The 25,728-nt window shown below is 41.7% G+C and overlaps 1 protein-coding gene across 1 annotated transcript in view; it reads left to right on the top strand.

Annotated features, from left to right (window-relative positions):
• The window catches only part of bpnt2 (3'(2'), 5'-bisphosphate nucleotidase 2), a 43,460-nt gene that overhangs the window by 937 nt on the left and 16,795 nt on the right, over nucleotides 1-25,728 (top strand). The window contains exons 2-3 of the mRNA XM_020532020.2: nucleotides 10,844-11,006; nucleotides 18,475-18,570. Of these exons, the coding sequence (XP_020387609.1) occupies nucleotides 10,844-11,006; nucleotides 18,475-18,570 (259 nt within the window). The remainder of the gene's footprint in view (nucleotides 1-10,843; nucleotides 11,007-18,474; nucleotides 18,571-25,728) is intronic.

Below are 25,728 nucleotides of genomic sequence, written 5' to 3'. Positions count from 1 at the left end.
GGGGGTACTGCACTGTCTGGGATCGATACTTGGGGAGTGCCGCACTGCCCAGAGTTACAGAATCACACAACGGCAGAATTGTTACTTTTTCTGAGGGATGCCATTCAGCCCACCATGCCCGCACTGGCTCATTGGCATGAGGTAATGATGCTCATTAATCTTCTGCTTTCTCCCAATACCCCTGTATGGTAATTTTATCGAAATTATCATTCACTGCCCTCTTGAATGCCTCAATTGAACCTGCCTACACTACCCTTCCAGGCAGTGCATCCCATATTCTCATTGCTGACTGAGTGAGAAGTTTTTCCTCACTTCACCTCTGCTTCCTTTCAGATCAGTTTAAATCTGTTCATTCTTGCTCTTGTTTCTTTTATGAGCATGAACAATTTATCACTAACTCCTGTTTCCAGCCTGCTCATGTTTTGAAAATCTATTAGATCTCCTCTTACCTTTCTTTTATCCAAAGAGAACATAACCAAATTTCTTCAATCAGTCCTCATAACTGGCACTTCTAATTCTTGGAACCATACTTGTAAACCACTTCTGCACTCTCTCCAATGTGTTGATATCCTTCCTATAATGTGGCATCCAGAACTGTAAATGGTACTCCAGCTGAGGGCTAACAAAGATCTTGTACAAGTTCAACATCACCTTCTTCCTGTTGTACTCTATGACCTGTTAATAAAGCTGAGGACACTGTATGCTTTCCTTTCAGTGATTTGTGCAGAGTACGCCCGAGACCTTCTGCTCCTGTACTTGTTTTCGAATTTTACCCATATTTTACATTGTTTTTCAATGCCCTTTCTACGAAAATACATCATCTCCCACTTCTCTGCATTATGAGACCAAAAGACTTAGGACTGTTGCCTGTCTCTGAGAGACAACGCTTAATATATAGACAAAGATACAACTGAGACACTTAGAGCTCTATAAAACCATAATTCATTTATTAAGTACTTAAATGAATAACACACTTTTAACTACTAGAGATATCTCAAGCACTGTCTCTCACTACCCTGATTTCTGTAACTAAACCCAAATGCTATTCCCTGGGAGAGTTCGCTGCTAGTCAGGCTGAAACTGGACCATTTCTGATGAAGGGTCTAGGCCCGAAACATCAGCCTTTCTGCTGCTATGATGCTGCTTGGCCTGCTGTGTTCGTCCAGCTCTGCACCTTGTTGTCTCGGATTCTCCAGCATCTGCAGTTCCTATTATCTCTCTCAAAGTCTTCACCATGCCTCCTGATGTAGGATACCTTGTTACAACGTGAGCCTTCAAAGTGTTGTTGAACAAAGGGATTTCTTCAGGCTTTTAATATACAAGTCTCTGTGCCACGTACGTTCCTTACTTGGAATTATGCGTGCACATGACCAATCCTGAACGTTTTGTCCAAATGTAAGCCTTCTTTGGACTTATCTGTGCACATGAGCAATCCCAAATGTTTTATCCAAATGTATACCTTATAAGATAGAGCCAGCAGTTCCTGGTTTCCTGCAGTTTTAACTCTTAATAAATCTGACTGACTCAGGATATTTCCATTCACAAAGCAGCCCATTGTTAGGCCTCTTACCAGTTCCTGTTATCTTCAGCCTTATCCAACATCTCCGCTGAACACCCCTCCTTTTGATCCAAAGATTTATCTGAGGATCATTCCTATTGGGTTTGCTACATTCTGTAGGCAGCTCCAAACAATGGTGAGCATTACCTCCTTACAGTGATGTATTCTCAATGAAGCATTACTTCAGTTATATTATCTGAAGTGCCATTTAGCTCATTGTACTTATCAAAACTATAGTTATAAACCAAAACAAAGTTTCAAATCAGTCTCAGTCTGTCGCAAATACATTGGTATACATCTTTCCAATATTGTATGATACATATAATATCAATAAAAATGACAAATGAACGAATCGTAAGAAATACTACAAACTAACTATATTTACGTTATTCCTACCCTGTAATAAGCTATTACAAAACCTCTTCCATACAAGATATCTTTTGGTATCTCAGACTAATCCCTGTTGTCACATTCTCCCAACGTTATGTGTAAATGGTGACAATTGTCCTGCACCCCTCTAAATGGTTTTAACTGGTTAGTATGATACCAGCCATTCTTAAGGCTGTTAGCACCTTGTATACTGATGGACTCGCTTTGCCTATCACTTCACATGGTCATGCAAACCTAGGGACCAGGAAGAATGTTTTTTGATGTACAGGTATTATTACCTTCTGCCCCACCTGCAGCTCCATTGGCTTTGTCTTGGAATCAAAGTGGGCCTTACTTTGTTGTTTCTTCCTTCCTACGTTATTTGCAGCCATATAATTCACTTCTTTTGAACTCTCAACCAGCTGTTGTACCCACTTATCTTTCATTATTCTATCTACTTATGGTTCGGATAGTCTAATCCTAGCTATGGTTCCAGGCCACACATCTCTTGACCCGGCATCAACCTATAGTGGGTAAATCCTGTAGAGGAAGCTACAGTGCTTCTTATTATCATCAGGGCATAAGGAAGCACCAACAGCTAAGTGGTCTGGTGCTGCTGTACCATTTTGGCCAGAATACTCTTCAAAGTTCGATTAATCCTTTCAACTATCCCACTGGATTGGGGCCTATAGGATAAATGGAACCTTTGTTTTATCCCTAGCAGTGTCATAACATTCTGCATCACCTGGGCTGTAAAATGTGTCCCTTGATCTGATTCGATTCTCCTTGTTAAACTCCAACGAGTAAAACCTTTTCTAACAAGACCTTCGCCGTGGTTTTAGCGGTATCAGTTCGAGTGAGAAACACCTCTACCCGATTGGTGAAGATATCTACTATCACCAGGATGTACTTATACACTCCAGTAGTTGGGAAGTGGGGCTAGGGGACCCAACAAAGTCAATCTGTAGATTTGTCCATGGCCCTTCCACCCCCGTTGGCCTTGTGTGTGTGGGAGCTCCCTTCTTGACATTTTTGTCAGGGTTATTTAGGACACATAGCAAACAATTTTTCACACAATGTTCCACATATCCCTTTCACCAAACTACCTCTTTCAACTTCTCCAATGTGTTTTCTAACCCTCTGTGTCCATATATATCATGATATCAATAAGTCATCTGTTTCCTTTCATTCACTGATACTACAAATTCCCCTTTACACAGTACTTCACCCTCTTTTACATGTAAGCCTTTTTGTTCCTTATATTCCTGTGATTCTGTTCCTTCTGCTAGTTTTTGTAGTTCTTTATCCTTTCTTTGTTATCCTGCTAAGTCAATTGGGGCCACTTCTTTCTCTTTCTGTGCTCCTATTTCCTCGATCTGTGGCTGCCATTCTTCTCCTGCCATTGCTCCTCATTTGGCTAATTCATCTGCTTTTCTATTTTCCTCTAGTGCTAACTTAGAATGAGCTTTCACTTTCATCACTTCATAATTTTTTCCCTTTCGCCTTCTCAAAGATGTACCTCTGCAATGGGGCAGATAGGAGGACCATGCCATCTGTTGACACAAAGCCTCTAGCCTCCCATCAGGGTAGATATTCTGTCAGACTGTTGAACACGTACATACTACACACTGAAGAGAGAGTAGATCCTTGGGGTAATTTATCTGGGTAGTTCACTATATATGCCACAGCTGCCAACTCAGCTGCTTGAGCACTCATGGTTTTTGGCAGCTTGAGGGCAATGCTGTTTACTTCTCGTCCTTGCTCATGTTCCATATGGATACCAGAACCAGTTCTCCATTCTCCATCCTGTACAGACAAAGAGCCATCAACAAAAATTTTTAAGGGTAATTTATTATTGCCCTGCTCTTCTCTTATTGTTGTCTTTGTCTGTCTCTTGTCTTGGATATTCCCTGTGTTCTCTTTACCAGTATTTCCTCCTTTTTGTTTGATATAAAAGATCCCGTGGGATTACTTGCTATCACTATTTGACACTCCTGGGGTGTCCCCTAGTAAATTAAGTTATCTGTTAAATGGTAGTACTTTTAATCTTTCTTACCTCTATATTTCTCCCTTGTAATAACAGCGTCCATCTTGCAATTCTGTTTTGGCTTACTGTGCCATCATTAATACATCCATCCAGCAGCATCTAAAAGGGTGTATGTTCTGTCAGAATTTACCTACAATGTAGGTAAAATGTTGTATCGCCCAGAATACTGCCAATAAATGCTTTTCACATGCTGTGTACTCCTGCTGTACTGGCATGAGCATGCACAAGGCATAGGCTACTGGTCTCAGCTGACCATGTACCTCTTGCAATGAGACCACTGATATTGTGGAGTCTGTTGCAGCCACCTCCGTGGAGATTGGTTCAGCTGGGTTTGGGGTTTTTAGGGCATGAGCACTTGCCAAACCCTGTTTCAAAGCTATTATTGCTTGTGTGTGTTCTGGCTTCCATTCCCATGGAGTATTTTTCTTCAATAACATCATTAATGGTGCTGCCTTTGTGGCAACATGATCAATATGGTCTCTACAATACCCAATCAAGCCCAAAATGATCTTAATCCCTTCACATCTATGGGGATAGGTCTAGCTACAGTTTCAATTCTTTATTTATCTATCTTTTATTTTCCTAGTGTTAACACCACTCCTAAGTTACTCACTTCCTGCCTCATTATCTGAGCCTTTTTCGGTTTCAGTTTTAACCCAAGCTCCTTTAACAGTTGCAACAACTAATTCAAGAGCCTGTAATGCTCTTGTTTCATTCCTGTTTGCAGAAGCAAATCATCAACATATTGTATCAGGCAGTCTGGCCTAGAAAAGTCCCCCAACCCATTGCTTAATCATTGATGAAATATTGATGGGGAGTTGTGTAATCCCTATGGCAAAGCTGTCCATGTGTATTGCTGACCCTTAAAGGTAAAAGCAAATTTACACTAACACTTCTTGGATAAAGGGATTGACCAAAATTCATTACTTATATCCAGCACTGTAAACTACTGTGCAGATTCACTCTTTTAATCATGGTTTCAGGGCTAGTAGCCACTGTGGATGCTGTTATGGGTGTTACCTTATTTAGTTCTCAATAATCAATAGTAGCCAACTCCCTTCTGGTGTCTTTACTGGCCAAATAAGGTGACTCACCTTAACACCCCTTGTACTACCAGACTTTGCATTACCTTTTCTATATCACCTTCAGTCTGCTTGGGGAATCCATACTGCTTTTGGGGCTTTGGATCTGGACCCTGTATACACACCTCCCCTTCCGTCTGTCCACAGTCATGCTTATGTTTGGTACACACTTCCCAATTTTGTCCAATAATTCCTTGTACTATCAGGTCCTCACTAATATCAGTAGGACTGATCCATATTTCTCCCATTGTAAACACTCTCTCCTTATTACTGTTCTACAGGGATTTCAGCAAAAAACTGCTTCTCACTTATCACTGGCAAATGCCATATCATGCAGTTCACTGGATCAAAGCACAGTCCTGTTCTGGCCATGTAATCACTTCCCAGGACATGCTCTTGATTTGCTGGGAGTTTTATTAATACTCCTGGCTGCATAAACTCTACTGCACCTATTTGTATATTTAAAGGTCTAGTCACTTGTCCTACTTGATAATGTCCTGTAAAACTATTCAAGATTATTTCTGGTCCTGTTTTCCAGTTGTCACTATTTACAATAGATGTGTTCACGGTGGTGTGGGATCCTCCTGTGTGCCAAAGGAAAGTGATAGGGTGGCCTCCTATCCTACCATTCACTAAGGGTCTCCCTGTCTCATCCCATTTTGCATCACACATCCATATTAGAGAGGTCTGAGATTGTCATTGGGGTCTGGAATACATACAACCCAATTGTTGCACATTGTTCAGATTGCGGTCCCTCAAGGGGCAAGGGCTGGACCTGCATCTGATTTGCCCTGCCCCTCTGGGGGTTTGGACAATCTCTGGTATGGTGCCCTTCCTTGCCCCAATTAAAACAGTTCCATGAGTCCCTGGGGTTCCTACCACTTCCTGCAGCTGTAGCCAGGGCTCCTCATCCACTCCCACGTCCTCTTCCTGCCATTTGAAAAGGCGAGGCTTTCCCCTTGGAACTGGTCCCTTTCCTCCATTTCTCCATGCTTCCCTTTGATCTCTAAGAGGCACCATTCATCCTCCCTGAGGCTTATATCCTCATGTCTCCTTCTCCCAAACTCGGACCATTTTTATTAACACCCGCGCCTCAGTGTGTGTGTTGTCGGAGGGGTTGAACATGTGACATGCCTTTTGTGCCTCCTCTGTCCAATGGGACACCAGTGGACAGACCCATCGATTGTCAAAAGGTACAGCTAAGTTTTGCCAGTCTAGCCCTGGACTGTATACACTCTGGAACACTAGCCACACCTGCAGCAAACACAGTTGAGTGCTCCCATTTCCTCTGTCTAGACTTAATCAGGGCTTCCGTTGGGTCCCCTCTATTAGCTCGTATGGCCATCAGTACAGCCTCCTTTAACTTATGTAATGCTCCCCCTCCCTAATTTTGTGGCTCAGGTAAAGTTGAGTGTATAGTGGGATGGAGACACATCAGTATTAGTTTTTCCTCCTTTTCATTATCAAACCTGTGTACGGTTCACTGTTTGTGGGTAGCTTGGAACAGCTCCCAGGGGTCATCCCCAAGTTGACAATCCCCTACACTCTTGGCTATATCTCTTAGCTCTTGAACTTCATAAGGGGTGATCTATATAATATCAGGTGGTTGTGGTTGCAGTTGCCCTCCTAGCACTGCTGGCTATTGTCTCCTAGTGATCGGAGGGGCGCTGGGGGAGGGCCATAGGGAGAGTGGGACTTTCTCCTGCACCCTCCCTCCATGTGGGACCCCATTCCCTGGGCTGCTCGTCTCCATATCTGGTTGCTTCATCTGCTAGCCCTCCCCAGTCAACGTCACCAGCTTCCTCCCATCCCTCCTCAAAGGGTGGGGTCGCAAACGTACATATTATCCCGCTTTGTGCAGATATCTGACTCTGTAACTTCTCTGTATGCTTCATACACTTTGTATGATTGCTCGAGGTCCTCTTTCGCTCTTGTGTTGTCTTACGCATTCATAGCTGTTTTCAAATCGCTACACAGTTTCTTTAACTCTTCCATCTGCATGTGAGCCCTTTTAGTTTCCACTTCACTTTTCTACTTTTCTCTAATCAATTTCTCACACTGCATTTGATGCTGGTTCATGTGCGTGAGGTCCACATCTCTCTGGCTTTTTAAATTCCCGACCTTCTCAGTCAGCCTCTTTGTCTTCTTTAAGCTCAGCTACCTCTGTTTGCAGCTTCAGCACTTGCTGCTGCTTTTCTGCCCAGTCTCCTAACATACAGCCTATTGCTACAGCTTTCTGCACTTTCTCATAGTGCGTTTTTCCCATACCATCTTTTGCCATACTCCAGAGAGTATCCCCGCGCATTCCCATTCACTTACCGGTCCAACCAGTATACTCACAGTACTTCAGCCATTTCCCAGCCACGTACTGTTGGAGAAATCCTTTCCAATCAAAGTCCCCTGGGCCCACCACTCTCTGTTAATGCTAACTTTCCTGGTGTGTCCACTGTTTTTGTCTTTCTCACTTCCAAATTTCCACCTCCTCCTTCCCGGCACCCATTTAATCATGGCCCTAATGTGGAGCGACTGCTCTCTCAATTTCAGGCTCAGGCAGGGTGTTGGAAAATTCAAAGGTTACCTGGTCCGGCATCAGAGTAACTTAAAGTTACTTCTTGTCGACTCCCACCAGGGACGCCAAAATTATGTTGCCCGTCTCTGAGAGACAACATAGATACATAGATGAAGGTACAGCAGAGACACTTAGAGCTCTATAAACCCACAATTAATTTATTAAGTACATAAATGACTAACACACTTTTAACTACTAGAGATATCTCAAACACTCTCTCACTACCCTGATTTGTGTAGCTAAACCCAAACATTATTCTCTGGGAGAATTCGCAGCTGGCCAGGCTGAAACTGGTCGACGTTTTCACCATGCTTCCTGACATAGGGTACTTTCTTACAACGTGAGTCTTCAAAGTATTGTTGAACAAAGGGACTTCTTCAAGCTTTTTATATACCAGTCTCTGTGCCAAGTATGTTCCTTACTTTGAATTATGGGTGCACATGACCAATCCTGAACGTTTTGTCCAAATGTATACTTTATAAGATAGAACCAGCAGTTCCTGGTTTCCTGCAATTTTAACTCTTAACGGATCTGACTGACTCGGCGTACTTCCATTCACAAAGCAGCCCATTATTAGGCCTCTTGTCAGTTTCTGTCAGTTCCTGTTATCTTCAGCCTTATCCAACAGGAGCATTAGTAGGCCATTAGTCCATCAAAGCTGTCTGAAAATCCAAATATATTACATGCATTCATTCTTTGATCTACACCTGCTTGCTACTTCCTAAAGCAATTCTTGTAAATTTTGTCAGGCATGATTTCCCCTTCATGAAGCCATGCCGAGTCTACTTGATCATATTATTCATTTCTAAATAGTCTGCTATTACAACAACAAAAACAAAGTTGCTGGAAAAGCTCAGCAGGTCTGGCAGCATCTGTGATTCTTTTGGTTTTTAGTCTGCTATTACATCTTCTATAATGGATGTTAACATTTTCTCCATAACAGACATTAAGCTAACTGGCCTTTAAATATGTTTGGTCTCCTTACTTTATTTAAAAAAATGGTGTCACTCAGCCGCTAATCTCACTATAAGTCAGCGTCTCAATGCACACCTATTATCCTCACTCACTCACCTCTTACTCTGGAAGGGTTTATTTCTTGCATTCAACCCTTGTTAGGGTATCTCTGCCCTGCTTAGGGCTGAATTTCCTCTTTGAATCAAATTTCCAGTGGTAGTATTTGCTGCACTCTCAAAGTGTCAACACTGAAGAAATCCTTCACTGTTAATGAGTCAGTACTGAAGGGATACTGCACTAGGAAGGCTGACGTTTCGGGCCTAGACCCTTCTCATCAGCCTTCCTGCTCCTCTGATGCTGCTTGGCCTGCTGTGTTCATCCAGCTCTACACCTTGTTATCTCAGATTCTCCAGCATCTGCAGTTCCTACTATCTCTGCAGTTTGAGATAATTGTCTTTTCCTTACTGGAAACAGAGATAGTTAGTCACTGCAAGTCCCAAAAGTGATGCAAGTTTCAAAATCTATTTGATTTGAAAATATGTTGTAGACCGCAGTGAAGTTACTTATTTAATTGGCTGATTAGTTGCAAAGCAAGCTGTTGCTGGCACATTTTAGCACAAACCTGTTTTGAGTGAAACAAAGGCAATAAAAGGAGGCTCATTGACTGAACTTGCTTGTGGCAGCATGTTGTTTGTAGTCAGTTACCATAAAGGCCTCATATTTCATTCCATCAAATCAGTCACTGTGGGAGCATTCTAAATTTCAAATCTGTTAATTTAGCAGCAATAAATCGCTGCTGGCAGTTTTAATCAGTGAGACATTCTCAAGTCATCTTTGCCTCAAGGCAGCCTCCTTATTAGAAGAAGAAAGAATCAAGAGAGGCATAAAATATTGCAAAGATGGAATGGTTTCGAAATCTGTTTCACAATAATATAAAAAGGACAGGAGTTTATATCTTAATAGATTTGCAGTAAACCATCTTAACAGGGTAACTATGGATTTTTATTCATTGGATATTAGTTCTGTTTGCTTTTTTACACATAGTGTGTACCTTCTCTCTGATTACTAGAAGGGTGGCAATAATTGTTGGATTTCTGAGTATTTTCTTGGTGCAGTCTGGTAGGTACTTTGACCTGAAAATTTGATATTGCTGCACCACCTTTTAAAAATTATTATTCTTTGGATGTGGGCATCATTGACTGAACCAGAATTTATTGCCCATTTCTAGTTCTATTTAAGAGCATGATGATGAACTGTCTTATTAAACCTCTGCAGTCCTGGTGGTGTATTTATGTCCACAGTGCTATTAGGAAGAGAATGAAATGGGTGAATAAAAGTCAGATGATGGCTAGCATGCACAAACCCAAAGAATGTTGTTCACCATATTGATATAGGCATCAATGAGACTTTTGGGGATCATGCCTATTCAAATGCTAACAAGGAGACTAATGACTGTACTGTGATTTACATATGATTGAACCAGTTGTTCTTCAGATATGTTTTGAACAGTACACTTAGCAAATGAGGAGTCAGGAGGAATAGGAATTCTCCATTGCCAGCTCCTGGCCAGTTCCCATCAAGTCTGTCCCCCTCTCTCACCCAGCTTCTGCACCACTGTCTGATCTGCTGCCTTTTTCCTTCTTGGTAGCAGAGATGACAGTGTACCTTGTAGATGGTACACAATGCACTCTTGGTGGAGGGAGTGATTGTTTAAGATCGTGGATAGGGTGCTGATTAAATGGCATGGCATTGGGCTTTTTGACTGTTGTTAGGGCTGTACTCTTCCAGACAAACAGAGAGTACTGCTTCACACTCTTGACTTTTGCCTTGCAGATGGTGGACAGACTTTGGAGAGCTAAGTTATTCATTGAAGGACTGATTCCACACACTAGTCCAGTGACACTATCACTATGTTGCCACTTCCTCCCCTCTTGTAGACAAAGCATTTATGTGGCTGTTCTGGTTATGTTTCTGAGCAATGATAACCTCTGGAATAATGATAGAGGAGGATGAAGTGATGATAATGCCTTTGGATATAATGGGGAAATGGTTAGATTCCTTCTGGTTGGAGATGGTCAATTTCTGGCACGTTGAAAGCTGATTCTGAATCTTTATTCTGGTTTGTTTACTGCTGTCAGCTATTGCCAGAAAGGAATTCATCCTACTGTGCAAAAACATTTTCTAAAATATTTAACTCCAGTCGTGTAACTATTGTGTTCCTTGAGCTGAGTTTTAATTCAATTTTATTACTTATGTTTTGTTAGCTGATTTCAGAGGAACATGATAACTCTGAAGTAGACAAAAGCCTCACATGGAATTATGAAATCCCAACATTAATCCAGGAAAGCATTGTTGATGCCAGGATGGTACCAACAAAAGCAGTAACGATATGGATTGATCCATTAGATGCAACTCAGGAGTATACAGGTGAGTGCTCTTCACTATTCTTTGGCATATGCAATGTTCATGCATTATTATTATTGTTATTATTATTATTATTAGAATTATTAAGTCAGCTTGCACATTTAATATGAGGTTACTAATAGTTGTTAAAAATAAACATGCAAGCTTATTTTTTAATTTAAAAAGAAAATCACATTTACCCTAATCTCCCCACCAGAAAGAAACTGAGCATTTGATCACTTGTAAAATGCTTGAAACAGTAGCTGGCGTCGATGGACATTTTAAATGGTGTAGTTTGGAATAAAGCCTGATTGTAGATGATTATGCTCGAGAAGTCAAGCGTTCGAAATAATCACAGCTTGTTAAATTTGGGGAAACTCTCGAGCATTCAACAGTAATCACGGCATGTTAAATGCGTGCGTACAGGCATATTGGCATTAAATGCCCAAATAAGCAAATCTTTTTATGGAGTATGTAATGATTGGAATGAGGTCAGTCAGGTGGATCTTTGTAGAATATGAGTTCCTGATTGGGGCTATTAACCTGGTCCAATCGGGGAATCTTGGCTGACAGATACAAACAGGAGTGCTAGGGGTTCTGTTCACTCTAGGTGCCAGCTCTGAGCTAGCTGGGTCAGTGTCGTGTACAATGCATGTGTAAGTAAAGGGTGACTTGCAGATGGTTACCGACCTTCATGGAGTTATTTCAGTGGCAATGAGAGAAAAACACATCCATGAAGAGATTCACTTGCAACAGTTGCCTTTGAATTGGAGTAAGCATGTCTGGCATCATGTCACTATTTGGAACACTTGACTTGTTTGATCCTATTAGGATCTGGAGTGGTAGGCTATTGTAATTGCTGTCAGTATACAGACTTGAGAACGGAAAAGAGTCCCACTAGACCTAAATTGAGTAAGAGAACTCAGGCCAGTATCCAAGAGAGTGCACAACCTGGGAAGGCCACCTACAGCTGGTTGGGAATGTTAAATTGCCTAGCAACATCCAAATCAGAATAAATCAAAATAAACATTTGGTTAAATGGTTACCCAGTTGTAATGGAGGTTGATACCGGTGCAGCTGTATCAGCAATTGCAGAACAGTCTTTAGCAAAGTTCACTCTGGACTCCAACCCTGAGTTTGCATAAGACTTCGGCTAGACTGTGAACCTATACCAGGATACTACTGCAGATTAAGGGTACATCTTCAATTGTGGTGTCTTATGAGAATCAGTCTGTTTAGTTACCATTGATTGTAGTAAAACATTTAGGCCCAAGCGTGATGGGGCAAAATTGGTTGAGAAAGAATCAACTTGATTGGCTTAACTTGTACTGTTTAGTAAATGGCTGCCTGACTGAAGTCCTAATTAAATACCCAGAAGATTTTCAGGAAGGTCTAGGGACTATCAAAATAGCCAAGGCCACCTTACATATTGACCAAAAAGCAATTCCATGATTCTGCAAGGCCTGCTCAGTATCCCAGTACTAACTTTGGTGTAAGCCAACATGGTGGCAGAGTAGGACACTCCAGCTGGAGCTTGTCCGCGCTGCCTGTTCATCATCATCTTTTTCTTCTTTTTCTTCTCTCTCTTCTTCCTCTCAGTACGTTTATTTCCTTCTTCTCTCCCGGCCTACGGTGCCTCCCAGCCCTCCGGCTATGACTCTCAGCCTGGTGCAGGGGCCTCTTGGCGACCTCCTGGTGTGGTGTCCCCTCGGTCCAGCGTGACGGTCTGAAGTAATCTCCCAGCCTCCTGATCCTCAAGGTGAAGCCCGGCACGGTCTGGAGCCAAGGCCTGGTGCGGACTGGAAGCGTGGTCTGTTGTACTGAACTTTTATTTCTGTAATGCTGGACGTTTTATTTCTCCATTGTCTAAGATCTTGTAACTAAAGAAGCTGTGTCTAGGTACCTTTGTTCCTAAGTTGGCACTGTAAGTGGCGACATATAAACTTTTCACTGTACACATTGAGTATATGTGACAGTAAAGGCTAATTCTAATTCGAACTCTACCATCATCATCAAACCAGTCCAGTTTGCAGAATGGGCAGCACTGGTCGTATCGATTGTGAAGGCCAGTGTGTCGGTTTGCCGTTGTGGGGATTTCAAACAAATGGTAAACTGCTTTTCAGAGCTTGATAAATACAGAGCCCCTTGCGTTGAGGACGTACAAGTAAAACTGGCAGGCGGGCTATCCTTCACGAAGCTGGACATGAACTGTGCATACCTGCAAATGTGATTAGACGAGGATTTCTAGAGGTATGCTACAATTAATACCCATAACGGTTTGCACCAGTATGTAAGACTGCCTTTTGGGGTATCATCAGCCTGTGCCTTTTTCCAGTGGACAATGACGAACATTTTACAAGGTTTTCCCCATGTTGCCATATATAATAACCGGGAAGACCAAGAAAGAGCATTTAGAGAACTTGGACATGGTCCTTAAATGTTTCTCCCAAGAGAGGTGTACGCCTTAGGAGGGAAAAAAAAAAGTGTGTTCTAGGTGCCCCAAGTGACCTACTTGGGCTACAGAATCGACAGGACCGGGTTACACCAGACATTAGGTCTTTCCTCCAGTTAGTGAATTATTATGGAAAATTCATGCGTAACTTAGCCTCCATTCTCGCACACTTACACATGCTATTGAAAAAGGGTCAGCCTTGGAAATGGTCTTGTAGCCTTTAGGGAAGTGAAGAAGCAGCTATCGCTGTCTAAGTTGATGGCTCACTATGATCCCAAGCGATGCTGACCAGCAATGCCTCCCTGTCCAATATCAGGGTAGTGTTAGCTCACCGGTGGCCCAGAGGAGAGGAACACCCGATAGCACATGCTTCCCGGACTTTGGCTGACGCCGAATGAAAATACAGATATAGAAGGAAGGTTTGGTGGTCATCTTTGGTGTGAGAAAGTTTCACTAATACTTTTACGGATGTAAATTTGTAATAGTAATAGACCAAAAACCCCTGCTAGAGCTACCTGTATATGACAGGGCCGTGCTGCCCATAGCTTCAAGTCAGATTCGGCAGTGGGCTCTTATGCTGAGTGCGTACAGTTACAAGTTGGAATACAGTTCAGGAGGCCAAGCGGCAAATGCGGATCCCCTAAGCCAGCTTGCACTGGCGGATACACCACTGGTGGTGCCCCCACTAGAAGAGTCCATTCTGGTTTTGAACTTTCTGGACACCCTTCCGGACGCCGCTGACAATATTAGACTGTGGCCACACAAAGATCTATCCTGGCAAAACTAAAACTGTCTCTGGTGATGTGGGAATAAAAAGAGGCCTTCACAACCAGGATTGAAATCTTTCTGGACCTGGCAAGACCAGATTACTATAGAGAACAGCATTTCATTATGGGGAGCAAGAGGGATTGTCCCAAACGTGCACAGGTCACCATCAGGTACTGGGTGAACTCCACCAGGGTCATCCAGGAATTTCCAAGCAAAGATGTTGGTAAGAAGTCGTGTCTGGTGGCCAGGACTGGACGCCAACATAGCTGCACTGGTGACATAGTGTTCAGAGAGCCAACAAGGACAACAGTTATCACCCGCAGCTCCCCCATTTTCATGAGAATGGTGGGTAAACCCCGGATAGAGTTTCACATTGACTGTGCCGGTCCTTTCATGGGCTGTATGTTCTTACTCATTGTGGATGCCCGTTCAAAGTGGTTGGACATGCATTGAGAATGAACATGGGGATGACCATTGAAAAGCTCGAGTATCTTTTGCAATACACAGACTCCTGGAGGTGTTTGTCACAGATAACAGGACATCGTTTTCCAGAAGGTAATTTGAGTATTTTCTAAAGTCGAATGGCATTCAGCATGTAAGGACAGCTGTATATCATCCATTGTCCAATGGTCTGGCAGAAAAAGCAGTCCACATTTTGAAGGCAACCTTAAAGAAACAGCCCACAGTTTCACTCGTTACGAAACTGTTCCAGTTCCTATTTGATTATCGGACCACCCCTCACGTAACGACAGAGATAGCTCAAGTAGAGTTGCTAGCAGGCAGAAGATTCCACACCAGATTAAGCCTGATGTTCCTGAACCTGAGAGGCAGGGTGAAATAGCATCAGGAATGCCAGTGCCGGACACAAGATTCTTCTAAGCGAGAGAGACCGTTTACTTAAGAAGATGAGGTTTGGTGTCGGAACCACGGGAATGGCCCCACGTGGGTAAGAGGCACGGTTAACGTGAGGTCAGGTACGTGATGTGTAAAAGTTTGGGAAAGTGAGGCAGTCCTGATCAAGCATGCGAACAACAGGAAAGATGCAAACTTGTAAACAAGACAGGAGCAAAACATACCCGGCCCCTCAGAACATCCAGTAAGGCTATCAGAATCTGTGTGTTCTCCTCCTCTGTCGAGCATCAAAGAAACCTCTGAGGATAAAATGGACACTGTGGATGTCACAGCCTCGACACCAACGTAAACTTCAAAGAATTGAGTACCTGAACCCCTCAGCCCCTCTGTTCTACAACACTGCGCAAGGCCCTACCATTAATTATATAAACCCTACCCTTGTTTGTTGTACCAAAATGCAATACTTCGCGTTTATCCAGATTGAATTCCATCTGCCATTTTTAAGCCCATTGACCCATTTGATCAATGTCCCTTTTCTAATCTTAGAAAACCTTCTTCACTGTCTATAACGCCACCAATTTTGGTGTCATCCACAAACTTACTAACCACGCCTTCTATATACTCATCTAAATCATTTATAGAAATGACAAACAAAAGAGGACCCAGAACCAATCCCTGTGGAACACAGCTGGTCACAGGCCTCCAGTCTGAAAAGCAACTCTCCACCATTACTCTCTGTCTCCTGCTGTTTAAGCCGATTATGTATCCAATTGGCAAGCTCACCCTGAATCCCATGTGACCTAACTTTTTTACCATGCTTCTTCACTGGTAGTTTATTAGTAATGTTGTTTTCTTTTAAACCATAAACTGGAGGGAGGCCAATGTAAAACAAAAAGCCCTGTCATCAGATTAACAGTGCTGCGAAACAGTCAAATGGAGAAATGATCCACTGAAATAATGAAGAGAATGGCTACACTATTGGGATTTAATTTAAATGGATCTAGTCAGTAGGGAGATTATTTCCTTTAAATATATCTATTATTTGATAGCTGCATGACCTTATTTTGTAGGGTTCTTATGCTGTGATTACAGAAAGTGCCACCTGTGTGGCCTGAGTCCATTGTAGTCTTCCATAGATAGAGGGCAGTTTACTATTGTGTTTTTAAAAACGTAAAAACCCACTTCCCCATAGGATAAAAAGTTTATGTAGGATACGGTAGACAAACAGGAGGCTGGAAGAACATACCAGGCCAGGCAGCATCTAGAGGAAATGTTGTCTGCTCCTTTCCTCGAGATGCTGCCTGGCCTGCTGTGTTCTTCCAGGCTCCTGTTTGCCTACCTTGGATTCCAGCATCTGCAGTTTTTTTTTTCTGTTTCTAACTTACGTAGGATATGATTTGTTTCTGTAAACACTCCAAGATGTTGTCAACCTTGCATGTGGCAGATACAACATGTAAAATTCACTCCGGTGTACTTGATAGGTTTTCCTTTATTTTAAACTCCTATCAACAAGACTCGAAAGTCTATCTTTAGAAGTTAAATTAGAAAGGACCAATTTATCACTTCAGGGTTTTAAAAAAACTCAGTGATTTCATTATTGATGGCTATATATTAAGTTGCACTGAACAAAAATGACCTGTTTTTACTTGACCGCATTTGTTTCTTTTTAAATTCATTCTTGGGATGTGAGTGTCACTTACACTTAGTGTTGCTTATCTTTAATTACTTCAGATAAGGTCATTATGGAAGCCACTGAACCACTGTGGTGTTGCTCCCCTAAAGTTTCACAAACTATCCTTTTGTTTCGTTATGATGCCAGCTGATGGTAAACACTGGACAAGTCAGATCTCAGAATGAAGCCTGCTAGATAGATATTAAGCTTTTTCTTGTTTACTGTGAAGTCTCTCTGAACATACCCACAAGAGGCAACCAATGTACAGTTAAGGAAAGAACATGAAAGTTCATTATATAAAAGAAAAGCACAAACTGCATTACATCATACATGAATTATTGAAATGATCTCATTATAAAAATCGAAAAGAAAGGTCCATCCCTTCTTATCTCAGCAGTATACTGCAGACACTCACATTCCATTGAAGAGTAACCCCTACTACACGTGAAAGTTTCTTGCTCGGCTGACATTGGTGTAAATGGTTTCCTTTGAGCAAGATTCTGTGCAGTTAATTGAAGCTATTCTTTATTTATGTCTGTCCCAAGACTCTTAAAATCAGCTGTTAACCCAGCTCGCTTATTAATTAACATGAGTTCCCTAGTCTCATATCTTCAGCAGCTTTATAAGATGTCTACCTCTCTGACAGTTCCATCGCCTTCTGCATCTAGAGCTTTCTTATAGAATCATAGAATCCGTACAGTGTGGAAGGAGGCCATTCAGCCCATCGAGTCCACACTGCCCTTCCAAAGAACAGCTCACCCAGACCCCCCCGACCCTGTCCCTCTAACTCTATATTTCCCATGGCTAATCCACCTAGCCTGCACATCTGTGGACACTATGGGCAATTTAACATTACCAGTCCACTTATCCAGCACATCTTTGTACAGTGGGAGAATACCAGAACAACTGGAGGTAACCCACGCAGACACGAGAATGTGCAAACTTCACACGGTTGCCCGAGGGTGGAATCAAACTCAGGTCCTGGCTCTGTGAGGCAGCTGGGCTAACCACTGAGCCACCGTGCTGCCCTTATCAAGACTTCTTCCCAGCCCCGACTGCCTGGAGGCTGCTAACAACAGCGCCTTTGCTTTTATGAACTTTTCTCTCTGCATGAATCTGTTTCTTCCCCTTTTTTCTCTGGGGTCATAAAACTCGGTTCAGCAAACACCTTAACAATTACCTTCCGAGGGAACATGCTTTTACTTTGGGTGAAATCACATAACCTCTTGTAACTGTAGTTTTGAACTCACTGTTCAAAATGACTTTGACTATTTTTTTTAAGTCAGAACTTCACTGAACTGAAAACTGGTACCAATTTCTCCTCCACTTTAGAGTCCAAGTTCCCAAATAACAATATGTTATGAATCATCACCACAATTATTGAACAAAATGCACAATAGAATCTTCCCAGATGGACTACATTATCAACTAGCAAGAAGTGCTGGAATATTATAAAATCTTCTCCATCTCTTTTTTTGACAAATTGTGTTTTTTATCAGAAACACTTCACTGGACACTATCATTTCAATATATGGAGGAATTAATTCGGCAAGATGCTATGATAAACTTCAAGAATTGTACTTTTAAATAGATCCCTGATATTGTGCAATTTATTAGCCATCGATAATGTTTTGATAAGTTTAAACAAAATCCATACAGAAGAGAAATGCATTCACTATTCAGGTTTTTTTAAAATTACTGTTGATTTTTCAGTTTACAGTTCTGTACCTCTCTTTTCTGTTTCATAGAGGATCTGAAACATTTCGTAACCACTATGGTGTGTATAGCTGTACATGGAAAGCCAATCATTGGAGTCATACATAAGCCCTTTTCAAAATACACGGGTAAGTTGGTGAAATAAAAGTAATTAGTTCGTGTGATAGAAGGAAAGTTGCTAACAAAAATGTAATTCAAATGGTTATGTATAAATTCTGGTACATGCAGATTCAGCAGTTCAGTAGCCCTCCTTGGTTTTCTCGTCAAAACTCCAGTTTGACCCAGTTCATTAATCTAAGGCTGAGATGCATATTGCATAATTTCGGAACCTAGGACTTTCCATTGCTTAAATCAAAACGGATGCTAGATTAAAGTCAATCTACATTTCACCATAGAACACATTGGCCTAACGTTCTCTCCATGGTCACGGGCACTGATTTGGGACAACACCCAGCTCTGCAAATCCAAAGTCCAGGAATTTCATATTTTCAGGGCTGGGTTTTATGGGAGCAATGGTGGCCAACCTGGAAAGAATTCAGATTCTAGATGTTAGTGAGGAGGACTTTGCAGGGTCGACAGGACTGTTTCTGCCTTTCTATTTTCCAGTGCTTAGGTCAATGCCAGGTGATCTCTACAGTTTCACTTGTTTGAATCTTTGTAGTGATTGATACAACTAAATGGCTTGCTAGGCTATTTCAGAGGGCATTTGAGAGTCAACCACATTGCTGTGGGTCTGGAGTCACGTGCAGGCCAGACCAGGTGAGGACGGCAGATTTCCTTCCTTGACTGACATCAGTGAACCAGATGGGTTTTTTCAACAATCAACAATGGTTTCATGGTCGTCACTAGATTCTTAATTCCAGATTTTTTAAAAATTTGAATTCAAATTCCACCATTTGATGTGCAGGATTCGAACCCGGGTCCCCAGTACATTAGCTGAGTTTCTGAATTAATAGTCTAGCAATAATACCATGAGAGCATCATCTCCACTATGTCAATAGTCAGAGTGAAATAGCAAGCTATTATTTTTTTTTCAGACTGTAAACAGCTCCTTTTTCCAAATATTTGAAGAGCAGAAGATCTAAATGAGTTGATAGTTTTCCTGACAGTACCAATCAGTTCCTGCATAGTTTATTGTGTCTACTTTTAACAATCCCAAATGGCACCTTATCTCTCTCAGCAGGGTCCCCTGACCTTATCAAAAAGGGTACTTTTCTTGACAAACAGGTCTCTCGAGCAGATCTCTGTATCTCCAGGGACCTCTGGTGGCTTTGACTTGCTGCTCCAGGTTTATTGTGAATAAGTTCTGTTTGGACATTCCACTAATGAAAATCATATCTGACTGAGACAGCTGCACCTTTAACATGTGTAGTTGTCTCCATGAACTGCAGATGTGCAATTAGAAACTACCCCCACTTTCCTCCTTGTGAAAATGGCTAAGAACATGTTTTGGGTACAACAGGGGGAGTAGAGCATAATTTTCACTACAGTGGAGAATCTCTCTGCCTACACATTGATTCCTGTCACTAATGTAAATGGCTGTGGAAGTGGGACCCAGCCTTGACAATTTTGGGGTTTGGAATAATTAAAGTTAAAGAGTTGATGTAAAAGATACAAATGTATAAGAAAGCACTAAACTCCTATTAAAGGAATATCCATTTTATTTTTGCCCAAGTGACTTAATCTTGAGTAGAAATCTACTTTAAAGTAATTGTTAAAGGCTGACCATAAGACTTTTTTTTTAATCTACCTACACATTTCTTCTCTTTCCTGCATGGTAAGTTCTATGGCTAGTGCACTGTGACTGAAAGCTAATACACAGAAGGAGGGGCAAATCAGTTGAGGGCCATGGACTCCTAATCAGCACCCAGACTGTTTTCTATTCGGCATCATTCTGTTTAAGTGAAGATCAGGAGATATGTTGTGTAATTTTTTTTATTCACTCAGAGATGTGAGTTTTGTTGGCCGGGCCATCGTTTCTGGCCCGTCCCTAGTTGTCCTGGCAAAAGTGGTGGTGAGTTGCCTTTGTGAACCCCTGCAGTCCATTTGCTATAGTTACACCCATGGTGCTGTTAGGAAAGGATCCAGCAACAGTAAAGGAACGGTAATATATTTCTAAGGCAAGATGGTGAATAATTCAGAAGGGAAGTTGCAGGTGGTGATATTTGCGTGTATGTTCTGCTTTTGTCCTTCTCTTGGTAGAGGTTGTAGTTTGGAAGGTGCTGTCTAAGGAGCCTTGATGAATTTCTGCAGCTCATCTTATAGATGAAACGTTGCTACTACTGTATGTCAGATGGTGTGAATATTTAAGTATGTGGTAATAATCAAGTGGGCTGCTTTGTCCTGTATAGCATCAAGTTTTTTGAGTTTGTTGGAGCTGTATTCATCCAGGCAAGTGGACTGTATTCCGTCACATACCTGACCTGTGGCTTATAGATGGTGGACCTGCTTTAGGGAGTCAGGAGATGAGTTAGTTATCACAGGATTCCCAGCTTCTGACTTGCTCTTGTAACCACAGTATTTATATGATGAGTCTAGTTCAAGTTCTGGTCAGTGGTAAATTCCAGGATGTTGATAGTAGGGGATTTAGCAACATTGAATGTCTAAGGATGATGGTAGATTCTCTCTTGTTGGAAATGATCATAGCTTAGCACTTGGGGGTGAATGTTATTGAAATGTTGCTTAAATTGGACCTTATTTCATTATGAAAAGTTATTCTTTTCATCATTTTTAATCTATTTCAATATAGAACTCCTACCTAAGGAATCTTCAAAATCATTGAATACAAAAGCTGATTTGCATAACACAGAGAATGATTTTAGCATCAAAGTTTATCTCTGAAATGAATTTTATCGTAATTGACAAAATGATCACTTTTCTATAGAGTGTTTTCAGTGTTGGGTAGAGAAATGCATTTTAGACCTTTAAATGGCTGCTAACAGAAAGCTTCCTATTGAACTGTTTCCTTCAGCTTTCCATTTGCTTTTTGAATTACTTACCCTGCGTGAATGACTGACTGACAACCACACTTTTCTCTGAGGTGGGAACAGAGAGGACATTCATAACATCACTGAATCAATACTAGCCTTGTTTAGTAGTCTAATAGCTTATGCTAAGATCATAGTTTATGAAGGGATTTTTCTCTTTACCAAGTACATAGTATTTTGCTTGTTTGCATTGAAGAGTTAAGAGTTGAGATGAACAAATTGGAAATGCAAAAGGTCTGAGGATTTTTGTGGGACTTGGTGAGGAGAAGTGTAGGGCTGAAAGAGTTTGCAGAGATAGGGAAAGATAGCCTTTAAAGTGATAGCCTTTAAAGTGATCTTAAAAACATAAAAAGAATTTTGAGTAAACACTAACCAGGAAGTTAAAATAGGTCTGCAAGGAGGAAGTGATTATTATGATCCCAGCTGATTTGTGACAGATTCCAGAATAAAATCTGGCTCGATAGCTAGCTTTTTTTTTCATTTTGTTTTAATGACGTAGTCTCTCACTGAGACAGAAACATATAAAGTTATAGATTTTGATTTTAAGAATGAAACTGAAGTTTATTAAGCAAAAGAAATGAAAATATAATGGAATAAACCAATCTATTTACTAATGAAACACATTCAAAAAGTTTTAAACTCTGTGTAAAAGTGTAATCTAATTAATCCCAAAATGCTCCTTTAAAAGGTTAAAAAAAGACATCCCTTGTACAGTGTCCAACAGCAACCCTTATATAGTAATCACACCAGAAACCCTTTCTCTGCAAATTTAAGATAACTGTGACTTTAACTCCTAGATTTAAAACTCTGAAAGCCTGTTCTGGGAGCTATTGTTGACTGTGTTTAAATGTATTCAGCTTCAAGTAACCTCTTCAGGATTTTATCCCAACACATCTGGTTTAGTACTGTTACTAACTCCTTACTCTAGATTTTCCATTTTCAGGAGCAATGCTATAAGAACTTTTCAAAAACAAAATAAAATTCAAGCAAAATCGCTCATTGTAAGGTGTGGGTATTTCCCATAAGCATAAAGAAAAAAAACCTACTGGTCCAGAAATTTCTAACAGAAACCTTAAGGTGCAGTTGTGTAAAATCCTAAAAGTTAACAAAAAACCATTAGGCTGCTGAAGTTGCCCTCACAAACTGCTTTTAAAACTCTCACCGTTGCTACAGAAAAGTAATTAATAATTAAAAATTAACTATTGATTTCAGACACACAGAAAATGCATGTTGTTAACTCAGAATCCAAACACCAAATTAAAATAAATGATATTAAAAAATGTATAAATCAGACAATTTACATCACAGTGACAGGTCAAGTGGATCTGCCGTGGATTATGTTTAAATGAATAGTGCACCAAAGAGACTCAAAAATGTACTTGTGATGATTTAAAGGTATTCAACACATGCTTAAAACAATTAAACTTTTAAACTTGTAGTTATTATCTTCCACAAAGCCGTCTCCATTCTCTTTCATGAGTGTCTGTGTGCATTTTCAGAGCTCTGTAGGGTGAAAGGGGGTAAATTTTCAACCATAACCAAGCGTGGAGCTGGAGGAACACAGCAGGCCAAGCAGCATCAGAAGAACAGGAAAGCTGACGTTTTGGGTCGGGACCGTTCTTCAGAAATCTTCAGCTGACCCAAAACGTCAGCTTTCCTGTTCCTCTGATGCTGCCTGGCCTGCTGTGTTCCTCTAGTTCCACACTTTATTATCTCTGACTCCAGCATCTGCTGTTCTTGCTATCTCTCTAAGTTTTCAACCAGTTGTCTAATCCTAAATCTGGATTAGGTTCCCTTTGTAGAATCTACCCACTTTTCACTTTGATGATTTTCAACCAATATGAGGATCAGGAGTTTAATTCTGCCAGTTAAAATTATTGTGCACCTCTAAAGAAGTTCTAATATGCACCATACTGCCTGTATATTAAAATATTGGGAAACAGCAAACTGCCCAAGAAAATCCTGTAACCCCTTTCAACCCGACATGGAATATAAATTTGAAGAGGCAGTGATGAAGGCAAATGGTATGTAGATCTTCATAGAACATAGAACAGTACAGGCCCTTCAGCCCACCATGTTGTGCCAACCTATTATCCTATTCTAAGATCAAACTACCCCGCATACCCTACATTTTACTATCATCCACGTGCCTATGCAAGAGTCGCTCAAATATCCCTAATGTATCTGACAAAACGTGCAAACTTCACACAGACATTTGCCCAATGCTGGAATTGAACCCGGGTCCCTGACACTGTGAGACAGCAGTGCTAACCACTCAGCTGCCGTGCCACCCCAAGAATCTTCATAGCCAGAGGATTCAAATAAAGGAGCAAGGATGTCTTGCTGCAATCGTACGGGACCTTGGTGAAAGAACACGGGGAGTATTGTGTACAGTTCTGGTCTCCTTATCTGAGGAAAGTTATTCTGAATGTGGAGGGAGTGCAATGAAGGTTTACCAGCATGATTCCAGAGATGGCAGGACTGACATATGAAGAGTGATAAGATCAGTCAGGATTATATTCACCAGATAAAAATGCCAAAGGACCAAAGAATACATGTGGGTTGAGTCTGAGCTGGAGGCAGTCACTGAGGAATGTCATGTGACTGTAAAAGCAAGTTTTGGCAAATACTTTATGAAATACCAGGAGCGACAGCATAAGTAGTGATGGTGAACAAGAAAACAGATCAGACCAGAAATCATGTTGGAGAGAGGAACATGACTTCTTCAAGCTGGGCATACCTGGAAGAGGTGTGGCAGAGTTAAATAAAATGCACAAAAATATTGGAATACTGCGAGCAGTTCTGGCCTCCCTGCTATAGGAAGGATGTTGTGAAACTTGAAAGGGTTCAGAAAAGATTTACAAGGATGTTGCCGCTGTAGGGAGAGGCTGATTAGGTTGGGGCTATTTTCCCTGGAGCATCGGAGACTGAGGGGTGACCTTATAGAGGTTTATAAAATCATAAGGGGCATGGATAAGGTAAATAGACAAGGTCTTTTTCCCCAGGGTGGGGGAGTCCAAAACTAGAGGGCATAGGTTCAAGGTGAGAGAGGAAAGATTTAAAAGGGACTTAAGGGACAACTTTTTCACACAGAGGGTGGTGCATGTATGGAATGAGCTGCCAGAGGAATCTGGAGGCATCTGGATGGGTATATGAATAAGAAGGGTTTAGAGGGATATGGGTCAACTGCTGGCAAATGGGACTACATTTATTTAGGATATCTGATCAACATGGACAAGTTGGACTGAAAGGTCTGTTTCTATGCTGTATATCTCTCACTCTATAACTGTGGATGCTAGAATTCTGAAACAAAAGCAGAAATTTCTGGATTTATCAATTTCATTCCCAATTTCCATCCCGCTCTCATCTTCATCTGGTCCATTTCTGATTCCTCCCTTCCCTTCCCTTCCTCGACATCACTGTTTCCATTTTGGGGGATAGGCTGGCCACCAATATCCGCTACAAACCCACTGATTCCTACAGTCACCCTGACTATACATCATCACACCCTGCTTCCATTCTCCCAGTTTCTCCATCTCCATTGCATCTGTTCTGGTGATGCCATATTTGACAATGGGGTCCTCAGAAATGTCCACCTTCCTCCTCAACTGAGGATAGTCCACCACAATGGTTGACAGAGCCCTTAGCTGTGGTCAACTCATCTCCCAAACTCCTTGTCTTCCCTCCCACAACACTGATAGGGTCCCCTTGGTCCTCACTTTACACTCCACCAGCCTCTACATCCAAAGGATTATTAGCTGCCATTTCTGCCACCTCCAGCAAGATGCTAGCACCAGACACACATTTTGTTCCCCTCCATTGTCAGCCTTATGCAGGGCATTGTTACCTTTAGGATGCGGTGGCCTACTCCTCCTTCACTCTCTTCCCAAGTACTATGGCACTTTCCCATGCAATCACAGCCTGCCGTTTACCTCCACCCTCCTCACTATCCACACCTTCCAGGTGAAGCTGCCCTTCACTCAATCTAGTCTACCGTATTCGCTGCTCACAATGTTGTCCCCTTTACGTTGGGGAAACAAAGCACAGACTGGGTGACCACTTTGCAGAACATTTATGTCCCATCTACAAAAATGACCTTGTGCTTCTGATTGCCAGCCACTTCAACACACCACCGTGTTCCCTGGCCAGCAGCTCTGTCTCAGGCTTGCTGCAGTGCTCCAACAAAGCTCAGCGCAAGCTGGAAGAACAGCATCTCCTCTTCCAAATGGGAACCCTGCAGGCTCCAGGACTCAACACAGACTTCAGTAATTTTAGCACCCATCAGCAGCTATTGATTCT

This window comes from Rhincodon typus, chromosome 19, assembly GCF_021869965.1.
Source record: "Rhincodon typus isolate 14 chromosome 19, sRhiTyp1.1, whole genome shotgun sequence".
Taxonomy (NCBI): Eukaryota; Metazoa; Chordata; class Chondrichthyes; order Orectolobiformes; family Rhincodontidae; genus Rhincodon; species Rhincodon typus.
This window is presented reverse-complemented; position numbering and strand designations above follow the sequence as displayed.